This window comes from Clarias gariepinus, chromosome 27 (assembly GCF_024256425.1).
Source record: "Clarias gariepinus isolate MV-2021 ecotype Netherlands chromosome 27, CGAR_prim_01v2, whole genome shotgun sequence".
Taxonomy (NCBI): Eukaryota; Metazoa; Chordata; class Actinopteri; order Siluriformes; family Clariidae; genus Clarias; species Clarias gariepinus.
This window is the reverse complement of record NC_071126.1, coordinates 892,983-912,848: the sequence shown is the minus strand read 5'-3', so window position 1 is coordinate 912,848 and position 19,866 is coordinate 892,983. Positions and strand designations below refer to the sequence as shown.

Genomic DNA, 19,866 nt, shown 5'->3' with positions numbered 1-19,866 from the left:
TTTATCCACACATTTATTTATGTATTTATTTATTTCTATATTTACTTATTTATTCACACATTTATTTATTTATGTATTTATTTATTTATTTATTTACATATTTATTTACACATTTATTTATTTTTGTATTTATTTATTTCTATATTTACTTATTTATTCACACATTTATTTATGTATTTATTTATTTCTATATTTACTTATTTATTTACACATTTATTTATGTATTTATTTCTATATTTACATATTTATCCACACATTTATTTATGTATTTATTTATATCTATATTTTTTCACACATTTATTTATTTATGTATTTATTTATTTCTATATTTACTTATTTATTCACACATTTATTTATTTATAATTATGTCATGTTTAGTCTTCCATACGACACCACCACCACGACCTGTTTGTCGGGGCTCGTGCTTATAGAAATATCCAGATGGAGTAGACTCATTCAGACCAATATAGTCATGTGTGCGTGTCTATCAGTACTGTATGGTGAGTTGTAATGTGGCTAATATGATTGGAATCTAAGGTATGACTTACCGGCAGTCAGATGGTTCGTAGTGTCAAGGAAGAGTTTAGAACCATTTACAAATGCTGAATGCATTTTTCTACATTATTACTTGTTTTTTTTTTTTTAAAAACACATTGCATCAGTAATGACAAGGCAGATTTTATTCATAAGTTCAACAGATTTAATTTGCACAAGGTTACAAAAAACAGTTCTATAGTTTATTTGTCTGCAACAAAACCTCGGGTTGTCTCACAAACTCGGCATTTTGTTGTGTGCCCGCCTCTAGTTTCTGGTTGGCTGGTATGTCCCTTTTTTAGTCTATGGTTGGCTGGAATTATGGCAGAGTTCTATTGCTGCTGCACTTCAAGCTAAAGTATAGCTTTATGATATTCATAAACGAGGGAAAGTTTTCACTGTGCAAAAACAAGTTTGAAAGTGCATGCGCGACAGATAGAGAGGTGAAATACTGTATAAACTGTTGTCTAAACAACAAGACAGGCATTATTATTGGAATTTGTTGTACTGTATTAGTTTAAGCATGGTGTGTTAAATCCAGCTGTTATGCAGAAACTCTTAAAACAGGCCGAAAGCTATAGAGGATTATACTTGAAGTGAAGTACATAAGATTTAGCAATAACACATTAAACAATAAATTTTACAGTTTAAAGTATGTACTTAATTTCAAACTACCTATAAAAACCATAAAATGTACCTTATGCCGATAAAATAGAATAATAATGATTAGACCTAATGTACGCAATGGTGCAGCTTACACCCTTGTATTCAAACTAGAAGCGAAGTATAGTGAGGCTGTACCAGAAACAAAGAATGTGCCCGCCTCTAGTTTCTGGTTGGCTGGTATGTCCCTTTTATAGTCTCTGGTTGGCTGTAATTATGGAGTTCTAAAGCTGCTTCATGGTGCATAGCTTTAGATATTCATAAATGATTGATGTGAGGTGCACTAAATATAAGCATAAATAAGTATATACAAATTTAACTTAAAATATGCAGAGATTACTGTGTATTAAAATGCAGTAAAATATTTTAAAGTGTACTAAAATACTGTTGTATTCTAATGTATACTTTCTGTACATTGTTACAATGATTATTTCGAGCATATATTTTTTTAAATATGCCAAAAATAAATTGAAAAACAAAGTTTAAAGAAGTGTGCATTGGAAATTACACCGACCTTTCATTTAAAAGGGTTAGAAGAATTAATATTGTGTTGTTGGTCCAACTTCACATAATGGAATTTGTTGAGACACCAGGCACCACTATGTATTTGAAAACTTTGAAGACACAGACTGAATAAACTAATAGATTCATTAGATTAAGCCAGTAATTTAGCTTCATTGAGATGCAATCATGTTATTTTATTCAGTGTTCCTGGAGAATTAACGTTTATATTACTTTTTAATAATTGTTTTACCTCTTTTAACTGTCTGGATAAAAATGTTTCTCAGTTAACTTGTTGCTTTGAAAAATTAATGGCAGTACAATCAGTAATCAGCTAAAACTTAAAAGGGGTCATACAGGCCTACATGCACTTTTTCAAGCTGTTTGGACTGAACTGTGTGTTAGGAGAGTGTGTACACAACCACTCTACAATGATAAAGAGCCGCCCAGTGATTTTCTTTTCATTTATTAAAATAAGATGCCCCTTCTGCTTACACTCTCATAGAACATGGTTATGTCGTCTTCTCTATGTACATCCGTCTCTATATAATTCCTCATCGCACGTTTATAATAAACAATGCATTAAGTGATTGTCTAGTTGCGAACTGTGTACATACATTACAACAAATTCTTAGGGATCCTTCTACCCCTGCTAGACACTTTATTCTTGCCGTGACCTACGGTCAATATTACTGTTTAAGTAGCACTACATAGTTAACACACATACTGTAACTCATAAGCCAACATGTACTAAGAAAAAAAAAAAAAGTTGTTCATGACCATTAACCGTAACATATAGACATAGCTGTCAATCAACTATACCTCAGTAAACACATCGTGTTCGTATCCCTCTCAGTACGCTACTTTCCCTGCCATTATATACAAGAATAAATCAAAGTGACATTAAGTAAACTAACCATTCAGATACGTCCTGTTCAAGCCGTAATTGCCGAACTTCTTCGAGGGCGTCATCTTGTCCCTGGTCCGACTCAGGTTCAAATTGATATGTTTGCACAGATGTGTCTTCAAAACCTCCCGCTGCCATACTTTCATCAAACGATACCCTTAACTGTTGTCAAAGCTATACCCCACGTGTGTTGTGAAGACACGCCCCACAGAACTGGGGGGCGGGCTCAGCAGAGGTCATTAGCATTTAAAGGACCATGTACTGAAATAGGTTGCTGAGAACAGAGCTACTTTTTACCAGGTAAAAGTAGTGTTTTTTTTTACACAACCATTGAGAATTTTTATTTAAAGTATATTATAAGTTTTTCATTAGGACCCCAAAGAATCATATTAACTTATGAAAAATGGGACTGGATGACCCCTTTAAGATAACTTACACTGCCTGGAAATAACGTAGATCTACCAAGTTGCTCTAAAAAGAAATTAGAACCATAACTTTACAGTTATGTGGACTATTGTCAGACAATAGGCCTGCATTTGTTTGCTTTAAATAATTACAAAAATAAAAAACAATAAAAATGAGAAATGTGCAGCTACAATTTTGAATTGTTCTACCTTTACTTGTGCTAAAATCATATCCCATAAGGAACAAATAAAGAAAGGATTGAGTAAAAAAAAAAGAGATAAGAAAAGAAAAAGAAAAGAGGAAAGGGAAAAGAAGAATGATTTTTTCTATTCCATGAGAATTCAAATATTGCAGATTTACAGGATTAAATTTAGAAGAAGTGTGCACAGAGATGGGTGAAGGTCATTACTGTCTGTGGTGGTTAGGAGTCTTATCATCTCATTATCCCATCAAGGGAGGAGTGATGAGCTGTGTTGCTGCTCTGAGTGCAGGTCCGCATTGCAGCCCACTCCTGCAGTGAGTCGGCCAAACACACTACAGAGGGGTGGTGTATTTAACAAACACACGCAAGCACACAAGTACATACACACGCACACACTGAGCACAGAGTTGTACAAAATGATACATATATACAGGTGCATCTCAAAAAGTTAAAATATCATTAAAACTTGATTAATTTTAGTAATTCAATTTAAAAAAGTGAAACTCAATTAACACAGACTGATATATTTCAATCTTTCGTTTTTTTATATATAACTTTGATGATTATGGCTTACAGCTAACACAACCGTGAATTCAGTATCTTAAGTATTACTTAAGACCAATTAAAAAATATATAAAAAATTTAACACAGAAACATTGGACTACTGTATAAATATATATAATGTACAAGTATAAATATTTACACTTAATACTTGATCTAAAGTCCCTTTGCATCAATTTTGGCAGCAATGCAGGGTGGCATGGAGGCGATCAGTTTGTGGCACTGCTGAGGTGTTCTGGAAGCCCAGATTGCTCTGATAACAGCTTTCAGCTCTTCTGCGTTGTCAGGTCTGGTGTCTCACATCTTCCTTTTCACAAAATCCCATAGATTCTCTAAGGGGTTTCGGTTGGGTAAGTTTGCTGGCCAATCAGGCACAGGTATTAGTACTTTTTGGCAGTGTCGGCAGGTACCAAGTCCAGCTGAAATTGAATTAGCCTCTCCATAAATCTGGTCAGCGAAGGGAAGCATGAAGTGCTCTGAAACTTTCTGGTAGACGGCTTCGCTGACTGAACCATCTGATAAAAAACTGACTGTGCAAACTTTGCAGTAGACCTTAAGTAACTTGAATTTTGTGACCCTCCTCTCTTCCTCCAGACTCTGTGATTTCCCTTGATTTCTAAATGAAATGCAAAACTTACTTTAATCTGAAAAAAAGGACTTGTCCTTAACCGAGGTAAGACGCATCTGCTGTTGTCTCTGAAACAAGAGTGGCTTGACACAAGGAGTGGACAGTTAGCCCATGTCCTCTATACATCTGTGTGTGGTGGCTCTTGAAGAACTGACGTGCGTTAAGGTGCAGGCCACTCCTTGTGAATCTCCCCCTAATTCTTGAGCTTCATTTTACAATCCTCTCAGGGCTATGGTTATCACTGTTGGTTAAGCACCTTTTTCTACTATACTTTCTCCGTCCAGTCAACTTTCCATTAATGTGTTTGGATACAGAACTCTGTGAACAGCCAGCTTACTAAACCAGAGTGAGAGTCAATTTAAAGGCTCAGGAAACCATTGCAGGTGTTTTGAATTAATTAGCTTAATTGAGTGTGACACCATGAGTCTCCAAAATTGAACTTTTTCAAAATATTCTAATTTTCTGAGATACTGAATTTTGGGTTTTCATTAGCTGTAAGCCATAACCACCAAATTAAAGAAATACTTGAATTATATCAATCAGTGTGTAATGAGTTTTACAATTTAATTGAATTACTGAAATAAATAAAGTTTTTCATAATATTCAAATTTCTTGAGATGCACCTGTAATTTGCATCATAACAATATAACTAAAATTGTATAACTTGTTGTTTAAATTCAAAAGTGGATTTCAAAACTGTCAAAACATGAAGGGACAGCTTTCAGTTACTAAACCTTTTTATCTTTCTTTTAGTTTTGCCCCTATAGCGATGCATTTAAGTTTGCCTGTGGCAGTTTATCGGTGCACCGTGCATCATTTCATCATGAGGCAGTTTGAACAGAAAATCAACTTGGCCTTCAACATTTATGACCTGGCAGGATCACACGAGTGGGAAATGCTGAAGATTACTGAGGTATCTACAGATTTAGCCCTCTTATAATTTTACAATGTGCTCTTCTTCTGGGAAGGCATTCCACTAGATGTTGGAAAGTGGCGGTGGGGAGTGAACAAGTAATTGTCTAAAGATTTACTCTATTACAGGAAGAAGTACCACTTCATTTTTTACTCAAGTAGAAATACTAAGTACAGTATGTACAGATTAGACAAAGAAATAGATTTTTCTGGATATTCATCTTCCTGTTTCAGTGATAAACCTTATACTACAGTAAGTGTGCATACACAGTTGAAGTTGATGGTTAAAAAAAAATTAACCCAGAGAAATGTGCTTTTTTTTTTTTACCTCAAAAAGGCAGTTGAAAAATTGTAACTGAGAAATTATTAAGTTACTGACGCTAATGGAAAGGAGGCCTGGGCAAGTGTGGGATAGTGACAAGATTTGATATTAATTAAACGAATGGTGAGCAGCATTCATTTTTAAGTTTAGGTCACAGTATCATATGAGTGGCAGTGTAAACGTTTATGTTTAGTTAAAAAACACTTATGAGAAAAGTTATGAGAAAATCCATTGGCTTTATTAAATTGTTGTGAATAAAAGTACAGGTTTTCTTTCAAAAAGTACTAAGTAGAAGTAATTAAAGAGGCTCCAGTTCTGGTTCATTACAGAAGTTTTCAGTGAGGTTCAGTTAGAGTTCAGTCAGGACACTTGTGTTATTTCACCCCAGTCTTAACACATCATGTCTTCATAGAGCTGGCTTTGTGCACAAGAAGTTTCGTCAAAGTAATGACAAAGACTAGCCACTAGAAAATGCCTAGTAATGCAAAGGTGACTAAAAGCCTTTGACAGTTGTCCTCCACTGTTGTCTTTAAATGACATTTTCTCCGACAATTTTAGGGGTAAATGCTTTAAGTGTCATGTCACATCCCCGACACAAAAAGAACAAAGACAGACCCATTACAAACTTGGTGACTGGTTTGTTAGACAAAAGTTTTTAGCCAGCATTCTTAACACCCTCCTCTCTTTCAACTTTACTTTATTTATGTACTGTACAGTGAAACCTCGGATTGAAGGAACACGGATTGCGAGTGTTCCACAAGACGAGCTAGGATTTTTAATAATTTTTGACTTGGAAAACGATCAAGTCCTTGATTTACTAGTACCAAGTATCATGTATCACGAATGCGCTTATGGTTTTGACGCAGAGCGACACATGATCACAACTGAGCCAACGATTTTTCCACGCTGCGGAATTGTGGGTAATCGTATCCCCTGCTGGGTCTTAGTGTGCTTCTTACTGGTATAATGACCACGTGTGTGCACGTAAAACATTTTATTTTGTGTCTGTATGCGTGTGTACAGCGCGTGTGTAAAGCAGAAGCAAGTCTCAGAGAGGTTCAAAATCTATTTTCTTTCTCCATCAGCCTGCTCTTTGTGTCTGTGCATGCGTGTCATTGGACACCGCGCACCACACACACAGATCACTCCTACTTTCGCCTTCACAGACACACACACTCTTTCTCTCTGCTCTACACAGAAACACCTGTGTCGCAATTCTTTTCAAAGGTTTTTAAAGGTTAATTTGTTTTATTTTTATTTTGTATTAATTATTTTTATGTATAAATTTTTTGGGGCTGTGAAATATATAAATAATTTGAATTTCCATTATTTCTTATGGGGAAAATTCGATTTGTTTTACGAGTGTTTTGGAATACGCGCCCGCTTCAGGGATGAAATTTATGCTCGTAATCCAAGGTTCCACTGTATTTGACACCTACCTGGTGATCACTTGGTACTCTTGGTATTGTTATAGGTGGTAATATGTGTGTGTGTGTGTGTGTGTGTGTGTGTGTGTGTGTGTGTGTGTGTGTGTAAGAAAGTTTAGTGTGGTCTCTTATCCTGAAGCCGTTTCTGGAGCAATTGTTTTTCTGTGCCTGGAAACGGGACCATGTGCTGAGGATCTGTTAGGTCCTCTAGTACCTCCTCAGACAACAATGCTGCTAAAATAAAAAGGAGATGCTTTTTGAGTGACTTTAACCAGTTAAAGTCATTTAAGGCATATGCAGAATGCTGTACGCTAAATGATTTTAGCCATTTCTCCCAGAGCTACTTTTTACAACAATGATCATTTTTAAATAACATTTATGTGTATGACTATTGTTACTTACAGCCTGCAGACCTTGATGCACTCTTCCCTTTGAGGCAGTTCTGCAACTTCATGTTCACTGCTCTCTGGTAGTTGAGTGATTGCACAAGAAAGCCACTCTCCTATGCATGCAAAAAAACAACCAAATTAAATTAATTAAAAAGTAAATAAAAAGTATACCACATTCTTAATAATCTTATGTTAGGTTTATCTTTTTTAGAAATCTTAAAATAAAATACTATGTTAACATGACTGTAATTTACACTGTTACACTGTGATAAGATTGAATTGTGCAGTGTTTCTGTTCTTGTATGTAAAATCTGATGTCAACAGCAAAAAATATATAAACCGCCTGTTACTTTATATACCTTTATACAATAACACAGAAGCCAGTGTAGTTATGAAGAACTCCAAAACTAGGAAGGAGGGTGTGACGCTCCCTGAGACGCTTTAAAAATTTTTAATCAGGTAAAAAAGAAATGCTGATTAAAAAAAAAAACCTTCTTACCCTCACAGCTTTTGCGTACGCTTCTTCCCCATGCTTGAGCTCCTTAATACGACTAGCATTCTGAGAGGCAATGATGTTCTGTAAACGTTCCGTGTTTCTGGTGTGCTCTTGCATGACCTGAGCATCTATCTCCATTGTCACCTAGCACAGTTTTCATGCTCAGTTAGGTGTAAGCATACAGGGATGAGTAATCAGTGTACTCTATATTCTGCGAGTGTGTATGACTGTATACAGTATGTGAATTAATCTTACTTCTTCTTGATGCATATAGCGTTCATGAAGTTCTATAAAAGATTTCTTCAGCTTCTTCAGGTCCTGAACGAAGCGTGCGCAATTGTGGATGTCACTTGTCATTCTATGTACCTTTATATTTACATCTCTAACCTGTGGAAGCAAATACATTACAAACGGTATACAGTTAAACCTCATGGGTTCCGCAAGTAACCTGGTTTGCGAGTGTACCGCAAAATAAGCAATTTTTTTTTTTAAATACAGTCGAACCTTGGATTATGAGCACAATTAGTTCCGGAAGCGGGCTCATACTCCAAAACACATAAACCAAATCTAATTTTCTCATAAGAAATAATGAAAACTCAAATTATTTGTTCCACAGACCAAAAAAAAAAAAAATACATAAAAATAATTAATACAAAATATTAAGTAAAAATAAAACAAATTAACCTGCACTTTACCTTTAAAAAAAAAAGTAAAAATGAATCCCGACAGATAAGTTTCCATTTGTGCACACAGGCGCTGTGTATGTGTTTGTGTGCCTGTGATCACATGACACTCGGCGTCAAAACAAGAAGTGCATGCATGATAGATGATACTCGATACTTGTAAACCAAGACTTGTTCGTATTCCAAGTCAAAATTTATTAGAAATCTTTGCTCGTCTTGCGGAACACTCGCAAACTGTGTTACTCACAATCTGAGGTTTCACTGTATAATTTGTCTTGATAAACGAGCAAGTCTTGATTTGACCAAATTTTCAAAGTATCATGTGGCACACAGGGGCTTCTTGTTTTGACGCAGAGTGTAATGTGGTCACAACTGAGCCAATGGAGTTTCTCTAAAGCATCTTTTATTTTGTGTTTCTATGTAAGTATGTGTGTGTGTGCTCACACTGGTTTGTGTGTATGTGTGTGTGTGTTCTACACAGCAGCCCCCCATCACTACTGCCATCCAGTGTATAGGTGAAAAATAAAACCACCCACCCACTAGATGGCAGTAGTGATGGTAATGTAGTCTTTTGTCAATAAAGGCATAGGTCACAGAACTGTCGGCTCTGCGTTTTTCAAAAGTAAAGTGCAGATTACTTTGTTTTATTTTTACTTTATATTTTAAATTAATTATTTTTATATGAATATTTTGTGGAACGAATCATCTGGGTTTCCATTATTGCTTATGGAGAAAATTCACTTTAATATACGAGTGATTTATTCATTCATTTGATATACAAGCACACTTCTGGAACGAATTATGCTCACAATCCAAGGTTCCACCCTAACGCTTATTTCCTAATTACCTGAAAAACAGCAGCACACTCTGCCCTTGAAAGAGTTCACGAGCTTTAACAAATTACTAAAACATTACTAATCATAAACAAAGCATGATGTGGTGCAACAAACCTTATGTCGCTCTCTAAGCAAGGCTTGGTCCCTAGATTTGACCTTCTCCTTCAGGTCTGCTATGACCTCCTCACTTTCTGCCTTGATCTCCCTCAATTTATTTTCAACCTAATATAACAACATCCTATAATTAACTTGTTCAAATAATATTTATTTAATAATTATTATTATAATAAAAATAGGGGTAATTTTTTATATTAATAATTATAAATACAGGATAAAGCAGTATAGAAGATAAGTAGGTGAATGAGAGTGAGTATTCTGTATATAATCTGATATTCTGTCAAGTCTGTTAAATTCTGATCTCACCATTCTGAGGTCTTCTTTATACTCCTGAAGAGTTCTTTGAAGTTGATCTACTTCACTCCTTTCTTTTTCACTCCTTAGCTTATTTTGTTCTTCTTGCAATTTACCCTCCGTGATTAACTGGCTTAATTCTGCTTGCTTCTCTTCCAAGCTCTTGTCCCGAATTTTAATAGACTTTTGGAGCTCTTCAATATAGCGTATCTACGTACAAAAAACAGAAGATTCCATTCTTATAAAAATATCTTAATTTAAGGTTATTCTCTGGTGTTCCTTAATATAAGTCACAAGATTTTTAAAAACACTGGTTGTTTGCTTTTTAATAAATAAATGTGCAGAGGAACTTATTTATACAAAGTCTGACATCCACCTGAGCCTAAGTCACCATGTGCTAGTTTATACATTGGAGTACTTACTGAGTAATATATATATGTGTGTGTGTGTGTGTGTGTGTGTTTGTGTGTCATTAGAAGAAGTCACACAGCTATTACTTCTGAACTACAACATGCCAGGAAAGGTGATTTGAGAGAAGGTGTTTTGAAAATTCTAAAGAACATCATGGACCCAAGGTAGCCTGGTCCAGAATTACTAACTGTGTGCAGAAGAAAAACCATCCGGTCAGATGGCCTTATAGCCGAGTACAGAAAAGCATTGCCATTCCTAGATTTAACTTGGTCTAACGTAACACTCAGAAGTAGCCTCGACAGGCACGGGAAACGGTTGCTGATGTTGAGGCAAAGGTGAGAATAGCAGCTGCTATGTTTAGCACAACTGGGACATTGGAAGAAAGAATGTAGGAAGAAGTTGCAACATGGTAGAAGAAATTTTATGCATAATTCAGCTCCTTTTCAGCCTGCCTACAACCCTAAAGTAGTTCCACCATTGTCTACTCAAACTTTAGGACAGCTTGCTCAGGCTCTTCTAAGAGCATAAGAAGAACACTAATTGTTGGGGCTGTGAGTAGCTACCTTTTCCCTGTAATCCATCACAATGACCAAATAATTTTTGTGAAAGGTAGCATACAGGAGACTTTTGCTCGATACAGGTGCAGAAATTACAGTCCCTCAAGCAGTGTCTGCACTAATGAATCAAGCAAAAGTCACTTCTGTCACCTCTTCTCGTTGGGGAAATTGGTTAACGACCCTCACAGCCCCGAACATTGTTTTACAGCGTGTGTCAGTCACAAACCCATCCACATGTATGATGTCTGCAATGACTGAAGTTGTGTTAGAGGTTGAAGGAGAAATGACTCACGACTGTGTGTCACTGTCCTAAGTGGCCAGACCACATCAAGTCATGTTAATTACAGCAGCTGCAGTGTTGTGTGAGGGAAGGAAAACCTGAACTCAGGTGTCACACTGTAAAGTTGTTTCCCCACCTGCAGGGATAAAATAGGACACACGGACCAGTGAGGAGCCCAGGGAAGAACCGAATGCAACTGGCATCGGGGGCCAAATCCTGCTGTGAAGACCCCTTATAGGCCTTCTTATCCACTAGTCCATCCTTACCTCACTGTTCTTTAGGTGTCACGGGAATTAAGAAATAGGGAAAGAAGGAACAATAGTAGACACAGATCAAACAGAGAATACAATCCTAGTGTTTGCAAGTTGTTTTTACAACAGATACTGCTCTGTCGTCTTTTGTTTTCTTTTTTGCTCTGTGCAGATACCACTTGATGGCTGTCCTGAGACCCATACACACTGACCTCCTTACCTGCAAAGAAAGCCACAACCTTTACCCAGTTACTAGACCCACTACTGAACCAACTGTCAAAAAGAAAAAAAAATACACAACGCAGAGAATCACATACGAGAACTTCGGTCATCCATGAACATGATCAAGATTGCCATTCTAGTAATAATCATAGACATTTTAGAATTGATGAGTATGTTAAGAAACGCCTTGTTTGCTGGAAAGAATGTTTGCATGCCACACCCGACTTCAGTAGGTGCAGGAATGCCATGGGTGGCACATCCCATCTCCAACTATGACACATGTACCTTATTTGAAGTTAATACCAGTGGAATATACAACAAGAGTACATGTCACAACATCACCATTCCTTCAGCTTCTCAATGTTGCATTCCTTGATTATCATCCTGTAACCTAACTTCAGCTACTCCAGTCATGACAGATCTACTCTTGCCAATAAATTTCCTTGGTGCATGGAAAATTACGCTCCAGCCTTGACTCCACTGGGTGAAATTCTTCGTGAACATTGCAGCCTTGTGATCGAAATGAGAACAGAATCTCATGTTGACATCACTCCATCAGCTAGGGGAGAGGAAAAGGACTTAGAAGGGTGTCTTCATAGAACATCATCTTTCCCAAAACTCTTTGCAATAAATCAGTGGTGTATGATTCCTCCACCAACTGCCACTTTTTGGTTATGTGAAACTTCTGTCTACAATATCCTACCCAATTCATCGGCAGGTGCACCCTGGTTTATGTTTTGCTGGCTATCAGAGAAAATACACATTCCACTTCAAGATCACCCCATCTATATAATTCAGCTCCTGCAATTAACAAAGAAGATACCTGCATTCCAGGACTCACTTGTGCACAAATATGGTGGTCAAGAACCCTTGGAGCATTAATCCCATCTTATGGTGTTATACAGGCTCTTGGTTAAGCCAGAAGCTTATCAAGTTCAGTACCGAAACTGGCTAATGATACGGCTTTGACCCTGGGTAACATCACAGACACTCTCGCCTAGCACAAGATAATGATCTTACAAAACAGAGTGGCTTTGGATTATATCCTTGCGTCGCAAGGGGGAGCCTGCACCATTATCGGCCCTGAGTGCTGCACTGGGTTAATGGATCCAACAGAGGATATACAAAAACAAAATCAACAAAACAAAATCAAATAAGACACTCTGGATTTTTGAACAAAATTACACCAGATGACTGAAGATAATTCTGCATGGTTGGGAAACATGTTGGGGAAACCCTGGCTGTGGATCAAAGAAATAGCAATTCTGCTGTTGTTTTTCCTACTGGTGTACTATCTGTGCATCCACAGTATCAAGTGTTTCAATCAACAAATAACCCACACTCAAGAAAAAAATGACAGCTCAATATTGTATTGTATCCAGTATTGATATTGTCAGGCTGATTACTGTAGATTAGCATCTATGCATTTAAATGGCACTGTTATGCTGATGAGATCAGGGCTGGGGAACCTTCCTTTAAGAGGGATTCCTGTACTACACTATGCATTGTTTCGATTCACCTCTTCGTACTCATCCACCTTGAAAAGTATAAACTCTTCAGAGCTGAGTTTTAGTCAGACTTGAATGACTACAGCGATGCTCAGCGAGTTCGCAATAAAGTGTAACTTCTGCTTGAAAGATATCCCAACATCTCCTTGTCTCTGATTCGACAAAAAGGCTAAAAAGTTCCCAACATAGCCTAAAACAATATTGTTTTAAATTATGTTCATAATAATGAAATGAGAGGTCCTAAATTGTGCTTTAAAATTCATAATAAAAGTTTGTTATATATTTTTGGTAATGTCTTAGCAGGAACAAAACAATAAAAGACATGGCAATGCCTTGGTTTAAATTGTCTTAAAATTTATTTTATTTCCTGATAGTGGGGTATCTGGTAGTGGTAACTATGCAAAGGTTATGATTTGTGAATGTGTCAAAACAACATATATTTTTAAAAAAAAATCTATCCCCAAGAAAATGTCTTGAAATGTCGACAATGACGCATAAATCCACACAAAATGCTTTGAGCGTCTTATAATAGTAATCAAGCTTTTTTGCTGTTTGTGTCCAGTTTTGAGTAATTATTTCTTCCATTATTTGACCGAGGCTGGAAATAATGGCTGGAATGTGGTTGTAAATTAATGACTGAAACCTGTGATGCTCACTGTCACTTTAAAAAAGGTAGTGTTTTGATCAAAAGGCTGATAAACGGGTGCGAATATATGACCAGATTTATCGATAGAAATACCAACATACTCCCCCAGAAATGCAAGAAACTCAAATATATAGGCTACTCGCTGACTGAATGCTGGCTTTTCAAACGCAAAAGCGTGCTCTGATGTGAGCCCCATTATTCAAGTCATGAAATAATATAACATATTTTTGCTGTGTAGTTTATTTTTTTTGTGTGCATTCTTTGCCCCAAACAAAAGGTTCTTTCTCAGTGTTATAATTGAGCTGTTTTACTATAGACACACCCAAGACTAGGGGCATCTATCTGCATAGAAAAGAGATACAATATTATGGTTTGTCATTTTTTAATATATTTGCGTCCTGTCTGGGCCGTCCCACGTTGGCCAGCGACCCATCAGGAAAACTCCTGGTTCTCCAGATAGCCAGTCCACCACTGCCAAAGACTTTCAAGTATCAAAATCAAATAGTATCAAATCCAACTTTGAAATCTGATTTAATTGCTACCATTAAATATTTATATTTTTATATTTTTTGTTTTGCTGAAGAAATACATTTTTGGCAGAGACGTCTGCTGTCTTGTTGATTGGTTTTAAAACCCCCTATTTGCCACCAGCAAAACCGGTCTGGTAACTTCACACCTTTTGTGAATGAAAGGTGAGAAGAGATTCCCGCAAAATCACCTGACATGGATCCCATTGAGATGGTGTGGCATGCTCTGAAGAACTATATTTGACATGAAATGCAACAAAACACAAACATACTTGCTAAATAAATGCTGCCTTTTGCAAAGTAAAAGTGAGTGCCATGTAAAAAGCTTTTTTTTTTTTTTTTTCCAATTTTCTCCCTAATTTAGTCGTGGCCAATTCCTCCCCGTCACATTAAGGCTACTACACTACCACTCAGTCGGGAGGGCGAAGACTATCCCGTGTTTCCTCCGAACCGTGTGACGTCAGCCGACCGCATCTTTTCGAACTGCTCACGGAGTAACACACTCGGAGGAAAGCGCTAGCCGCTCCTTCCGCGTGCGCGAGCTCACAGACGCCCCTGATTGGCTGTAGAGCCGTGATTAATGTGGGAGCGCAACTACCTCTCATTTACATTTACATTTAGGCATTTGGCAGACGCTCTTATCCAGAGCGACTTACATTTTTATCTCATTACACATCTGAGCAGTTGAGGGTTAAGGGCCGCGCTCAAGGGCCCAACAGTGGCAACTTGGTGGTTGTGGGGTTTGAAACTGGGATCTTCCGAACCGTAGTCCAATGCCTTAACCACTGAGCTACCCCTGGCCCTCTCATCCATTCCCCCTGATATCTGAATTTGAAAACTGCTAGCCACAGAGCAAAAAAAAAAGTAAGAAAAAAATTTTAATCAGAACTTTTAAATTTAAAGGGGTCATACAGGCCTACATGCACTTTTTCAAATCAGTTTGGACTGAACTGTGTGTTAGGAAAGTGTGTACACAACCACTCTACGATGATAAGAGCCGCCCAGTGGTTTTCTTTTCATTTATTACAATAACATGCCCCTTCTGAAATCAGGCCAATCGCAAATGCCTGTCGATGTGACGCCACACCACAAGAGGCCGCTCCTACACTAGTTGATTGACACTGGTGTTTTAGCAAAGATCCGCCCCGAGTGAGAAGAAGCTGTCGGCCATTGTTTTTCGCCGCTGGAGCAAAATGTCGCCTAAGCGAGTGTGTTGTACAGTTATTGTGTGTAATAGCGAACACAGCAGTCGTCATTTACTACCGACATCTGAGCCGCTGAGGACGCAGTGGCTGAATTTAGTTTTTGAAGCTAACGTTCCCGCCGATCTACCTAAATGCGTTCATGTTTGCGTTAATCATTTTTTACCAGACTGCTTTATAAACGCGGGTCAATATAAAGCTGGTTTTGCTGGGAAGAATGGATCTGTACTAACTTCGTGTTCCTGCTTCATCTTCACCAGGCTCGGTGAGTGTAATTTATTTTTCTATGAATCTTTGCAGGTGCCTTTTCTAATAATCACGATGAATGCGGAGTGTAAATTAACTTATACTCTAATAGAACATGGTTATGGCTTCTTCTCTATGTACATCCGTCTCTATATAATTCCTAATCGCCCGTTTATAATAAACAATGCATTAAGGTGATTGTCTAGTTGCAAACTGTGTACGTAGTCAGAAAACTATATTATGCTTACCTTTGTTACGTTAGATGGTTTATAACGATGTCTGTCGAAGATTAAGAAGTCATGTAAACACATCAGTAAACACATCGCGTCCGTATCTCTCTCTGTAAGTTTCTCCGCTTTTGTTGTTGTTGCTCGCGGCAGCGTAACAGCCCGTTAATTTATGCCCATGCAGTAATGAGAAAGACAAATCGAGTCGATGCATGTCCATTCTTTTAATTTCTGCATTGTCAGGTGATATTACAAACTTTTGGGTGGGTTCCGTACTTAAATCAAACCAAAAACTACTTAAGAAAACACTGAAAAGCACTGCGTTGTGGGCAATGCTTTGTGGGTAATGCAGTCCAAAGCATTGCCCTCACTGGACTACACTTCCGTGGCTATACCCCACGTGTGTTGTGAAGACACGCCCCACAGAACCGGGGGGCGGGCTCAGCAGAGATTTTAAGCATTTAAAGGAGCATGCACTGAAATAGGTTGCTGAGAACAGAGCTAGTTTTTACCAGGTAAAAGTAGTGTTTTTTTACACAACCATTGAGAATTTTTAATTAAATGTAAACTTTTCATTAGGACCCTAAAGATCATATTAACATTTAATAAAAAATGGGTCTGGATGACCCCTTTAACCCTAACCCTAGGCATAATATTCTTCTCACAAGTTGGAGTTACACACAACACCCCATATCGATTTATTTTTTTGTTCCATTTCCATTTTTCCGTTCCTTGAAACTGTTTAAAGACCTGTTTAAGTCTCTTTTCAAGCTTTTCTCACCTTTCGTTCATGATAGGTGTAAAGTTATCAAACAAAATTACTCTAAAATCAATCTAAATTTACTTTAGCATGCCAACATAAATTTTAATCAGATGAAATTGGTATACTCCGTTATCATTTATATTGCCATCGTGATGAGTCAAATACTTTACCATTCGGTAGGTATTAAGTTGTTCCAGGTCAATCTGCATTTTAAAGTGTTTAAAATTAGAATAACAAAGTAAATTTAGATAGATTTAGAGTAGTTCTGTTTGATAACTTACCTATTATAAATGAAAGGTGAGAAGAGCTTGAGAAGAGTAATTCAGTTAGTTATTCTTTTTAAAGTTTTATTTTTTGCAACCCTAGCATTACCAGAACGTTGCAGGATGGTAATTTTAAAGTAATCTAAAATACCTTAAAATAACTTAAACATGGGGCCTTCGAGTGGCAGTGGTAAAGTGCTTGCCCTATCACTTGGAGATTGCTGAGTCAATTTCCTGGGTAATGCTGTAACCTCTCGCAGCCGGAGGTCTAGAGCTCTTTCTAAGAGGAGGGATAAGACTTACTTTGTGCTCCCACATTAATCACGGCTCTACAGCCAATCAGGGGTGTCTGTGAGCTCACGCAAGCGGAAGGAGCGGATAGCGCTGTCCTCCGAGTGTGTTACGCCGCCCCCAAAGGTTTCGTAAAGATGTGATCCGCTGGCGTCACGTGGTTCAGAGGAAACACGTGATAGTCTTTGCCCCTTCCAACTGAGTGGTAGTAGTACCCTTAATGTGTGAGCCCCCTATTGACAGGGAGGAATTGGACATGACTAAATTAGTGAAAAAATTGGGAAAAAATTTAGGCAAGAATGCATGTGTATTCATGTGTATGCAGCCTCATGTCAGACAGAATTTCTAAAAGTTTTTTAAACGTAGTCTATAATTTAATTTAAATGAGGTTTGGGTTTTGATTCGGCGTCGTGATCCTCCTCTTTAATTTCCTACATAGTCTAATCAGCGCTCAACTGCACGCATAAATTCTTCCAGAGCGCACCGGCAGAAGTAGACTAATGATTATGAATGCGTCGGGAAAAACAACAAGGAGACTGACCTTGACCATTTTAATAAGTCATTGATAAAGTAGTGATTTCTTTGGTTTTGGCTGTGATGAAGGTTGATCATGTCATATCGTTGTCTCCGCAGCAGTGGACACGCCTATAATTCACTTTTCGAATTACAGATTACAACTTTTAAAATTATACGTCTAAAATTGTTTTCCATTAGTTTATATAAAAGCAGACATTTTGCTTTTTATAAGTATATATTTTCCACGTCTGTGAGGCGAGTATACACGAAGTTTCAGTTCATTTTCTGATGCACTCAAGTTCACTAAAAACAACAGAATAGCGCACCCCGTTTGCTTTCATTATTTTACAAAATCATAACGTTTTTGCGTCATTGTGAGTGCACTTAAATAAAAGCAAAGTAGCCTATAAAGGCTTTGTAGCTTATATAGTTTTATTATATCATTTTTGAACATTAATCTGGCAAACATTTTCGGATGCACACCCAGAGTCTGTTTTCTGGCTATACGCTAGTGTTACACATGATATATTTTAAAGGCTAGATATAAAGGTATACATTTACTTTGCTTAAATTCAATGCAAATAAACGCCTATATTTTTTACTATATTTTTAGTACTGTGATTGTAAATTCGTTTAATGTTTCTAGGACTGCAACAACAAATCGATAAAATCGATGGCAACGAATTTTATAATCGATTCGTTGTATCGCGCGACGCGGAGACATTTGATTATTTAAAAACTTAAGTTGAGTGCGGAGCGGGGTGAACACACTCGGTCTCGCGCACTGATGCTAGCAGAGTTCGGCGCCTCATAGACAGGTAGAGGAAAGGTCGAGTAAAGGGGGTAGCGGAGGTAGAGGAAAGGTACATGGCAAAGGCAGCTGGGGTCCTACTGCGCGTCTCTTACTGGTATAATCAACATCCGTGCACGCGTGTACTGTTTACTATAACACGTAACCACGTGTGTGCGCGTAAAAAAAAAAAAAATTTGTGTCTGTATGCGTGTGTGTACAGCGCACGTGTAAAGCAAAAGCAAGTGTCATTAAAGACGTTAAAAATTCATGTTCTCTCTCTGGTCAAGGCAATTACGAGCATAATTCGTTCCAAGGTGAAGGTTAATTTGTTTCATTTAAAAATTTAATTTGGTTTTCGAGTGCTTTGGAATACGAGCCGCTTCTGGAACGAATTATGCTCGTAAAAGGTTCCACTATATCTATTTGACAGATGTAAAGCATAAATGTCATAACATTGGGAAATAATCGACAGATTAATCGATTATTTAAATTTTATATATATATTAGTTGCAGCCCTAAATGCTTCACATGTATTTTATAAGGTTTTGCCAGTGGTGATACAGCGCAATGGGGGTCATTATTTATTAAAGAAAATGATGATGATCATAACAGCCTACTGCATTTCATTCTTATAATAACGCACAAACACAAGCGGGGCTGAATGACATCGACATCTGCTGACGCAGTAGAACGTCCTGACAATATTTAAATTTTATGGTCATTTATTTCAGTTAATAAATCTACTACAAATTTAAATAACACAAAATAGAAGATGACACAAAATCCTACACGCGTAGCTTTTTTAATTACACATGATAAAATTTAATGACTCACTGTGTTAATGTTTACTTTGCTTAAATTAGATCCTAATAAGATTTAATTTAATGTGAATTCTAAATCTATACTGTAATTTTAGTACTGTGATTATGAATTAGTTTTACTACAATGTTTCACTTGATTTTTTCCGCTACTATGTGCAGCTCTAAAGAAGTGCGGCTCATTAATCTTTAAGAGAATAAACTAAGCCCTGAGGCATCAGTTATATAGCACCACTCAGCTGTAAAAGCCAGCAAACGCATCCAATCCAAATGCCGCCGAAAACACCCAAACGGCCCTTGTAATCCACTAAACCAACGCACCATTCATTATATGTAAAAATACTATTAAAATTAGGTCTTAGAACAGGTTCAAGGAATTAATACTTGAAATGGAACAAAAAGAAGAAAAAAATAGATATGTATATATTCCTTGAAACTAAATATGTGCAATAAGGATGTGTTATCAAC

The 19,866-nt window shown here is 37.2% G+C and overlaps 1 protein-coding gene across 3 annotated transcripts in view; it reads right to left on the bottom strand.

The window, feature by feature from the left end:
* Positions 1-5,875: 5,875 nt before the first annotated feature.
* LOC128514718 (cilia- and flagella-associated protein 57-like) overlaps positions 5,876-19,866 on the bottom strand; it is a 51,468-nt gene continuing 37,477 nt past the window's right edge. The window contains exons 18-23 of one of the 3 annotated variants that reach the window (XM_053488543.1): positions 9,890-10,087; positions 9,581-9,688; positions 8,203-8,334; positions 7,951-8,091; positions 7,465-7,564; positions 5,876-7,296 (exon numbers count right to left, since the gene is read on the bottom strand). In XM_053488543.1, the coding sequence (XP_053344518.1) occupies positions 7,178-7,296; positions 7,465-7,564; positions 7,951-8,091; positions 8,203-8,334; positions 9,581-9,688; positions 9,890-10,087 (798 nt within the window). In that variant the 3' untranslated portion in view covers positions 5,876-7,177. The remainder of the gene's footprint in view (positions 7,297-7,464; positions 7,565-7,950; positions 8,092-8,202; positions 8,335-9,580; positions 9,689-9,889; positions 10,088-19,866) is intronic. The other 2 variants (XM_053488544.1, XM_053488545.1) reach the window with 2 other exon arrangements.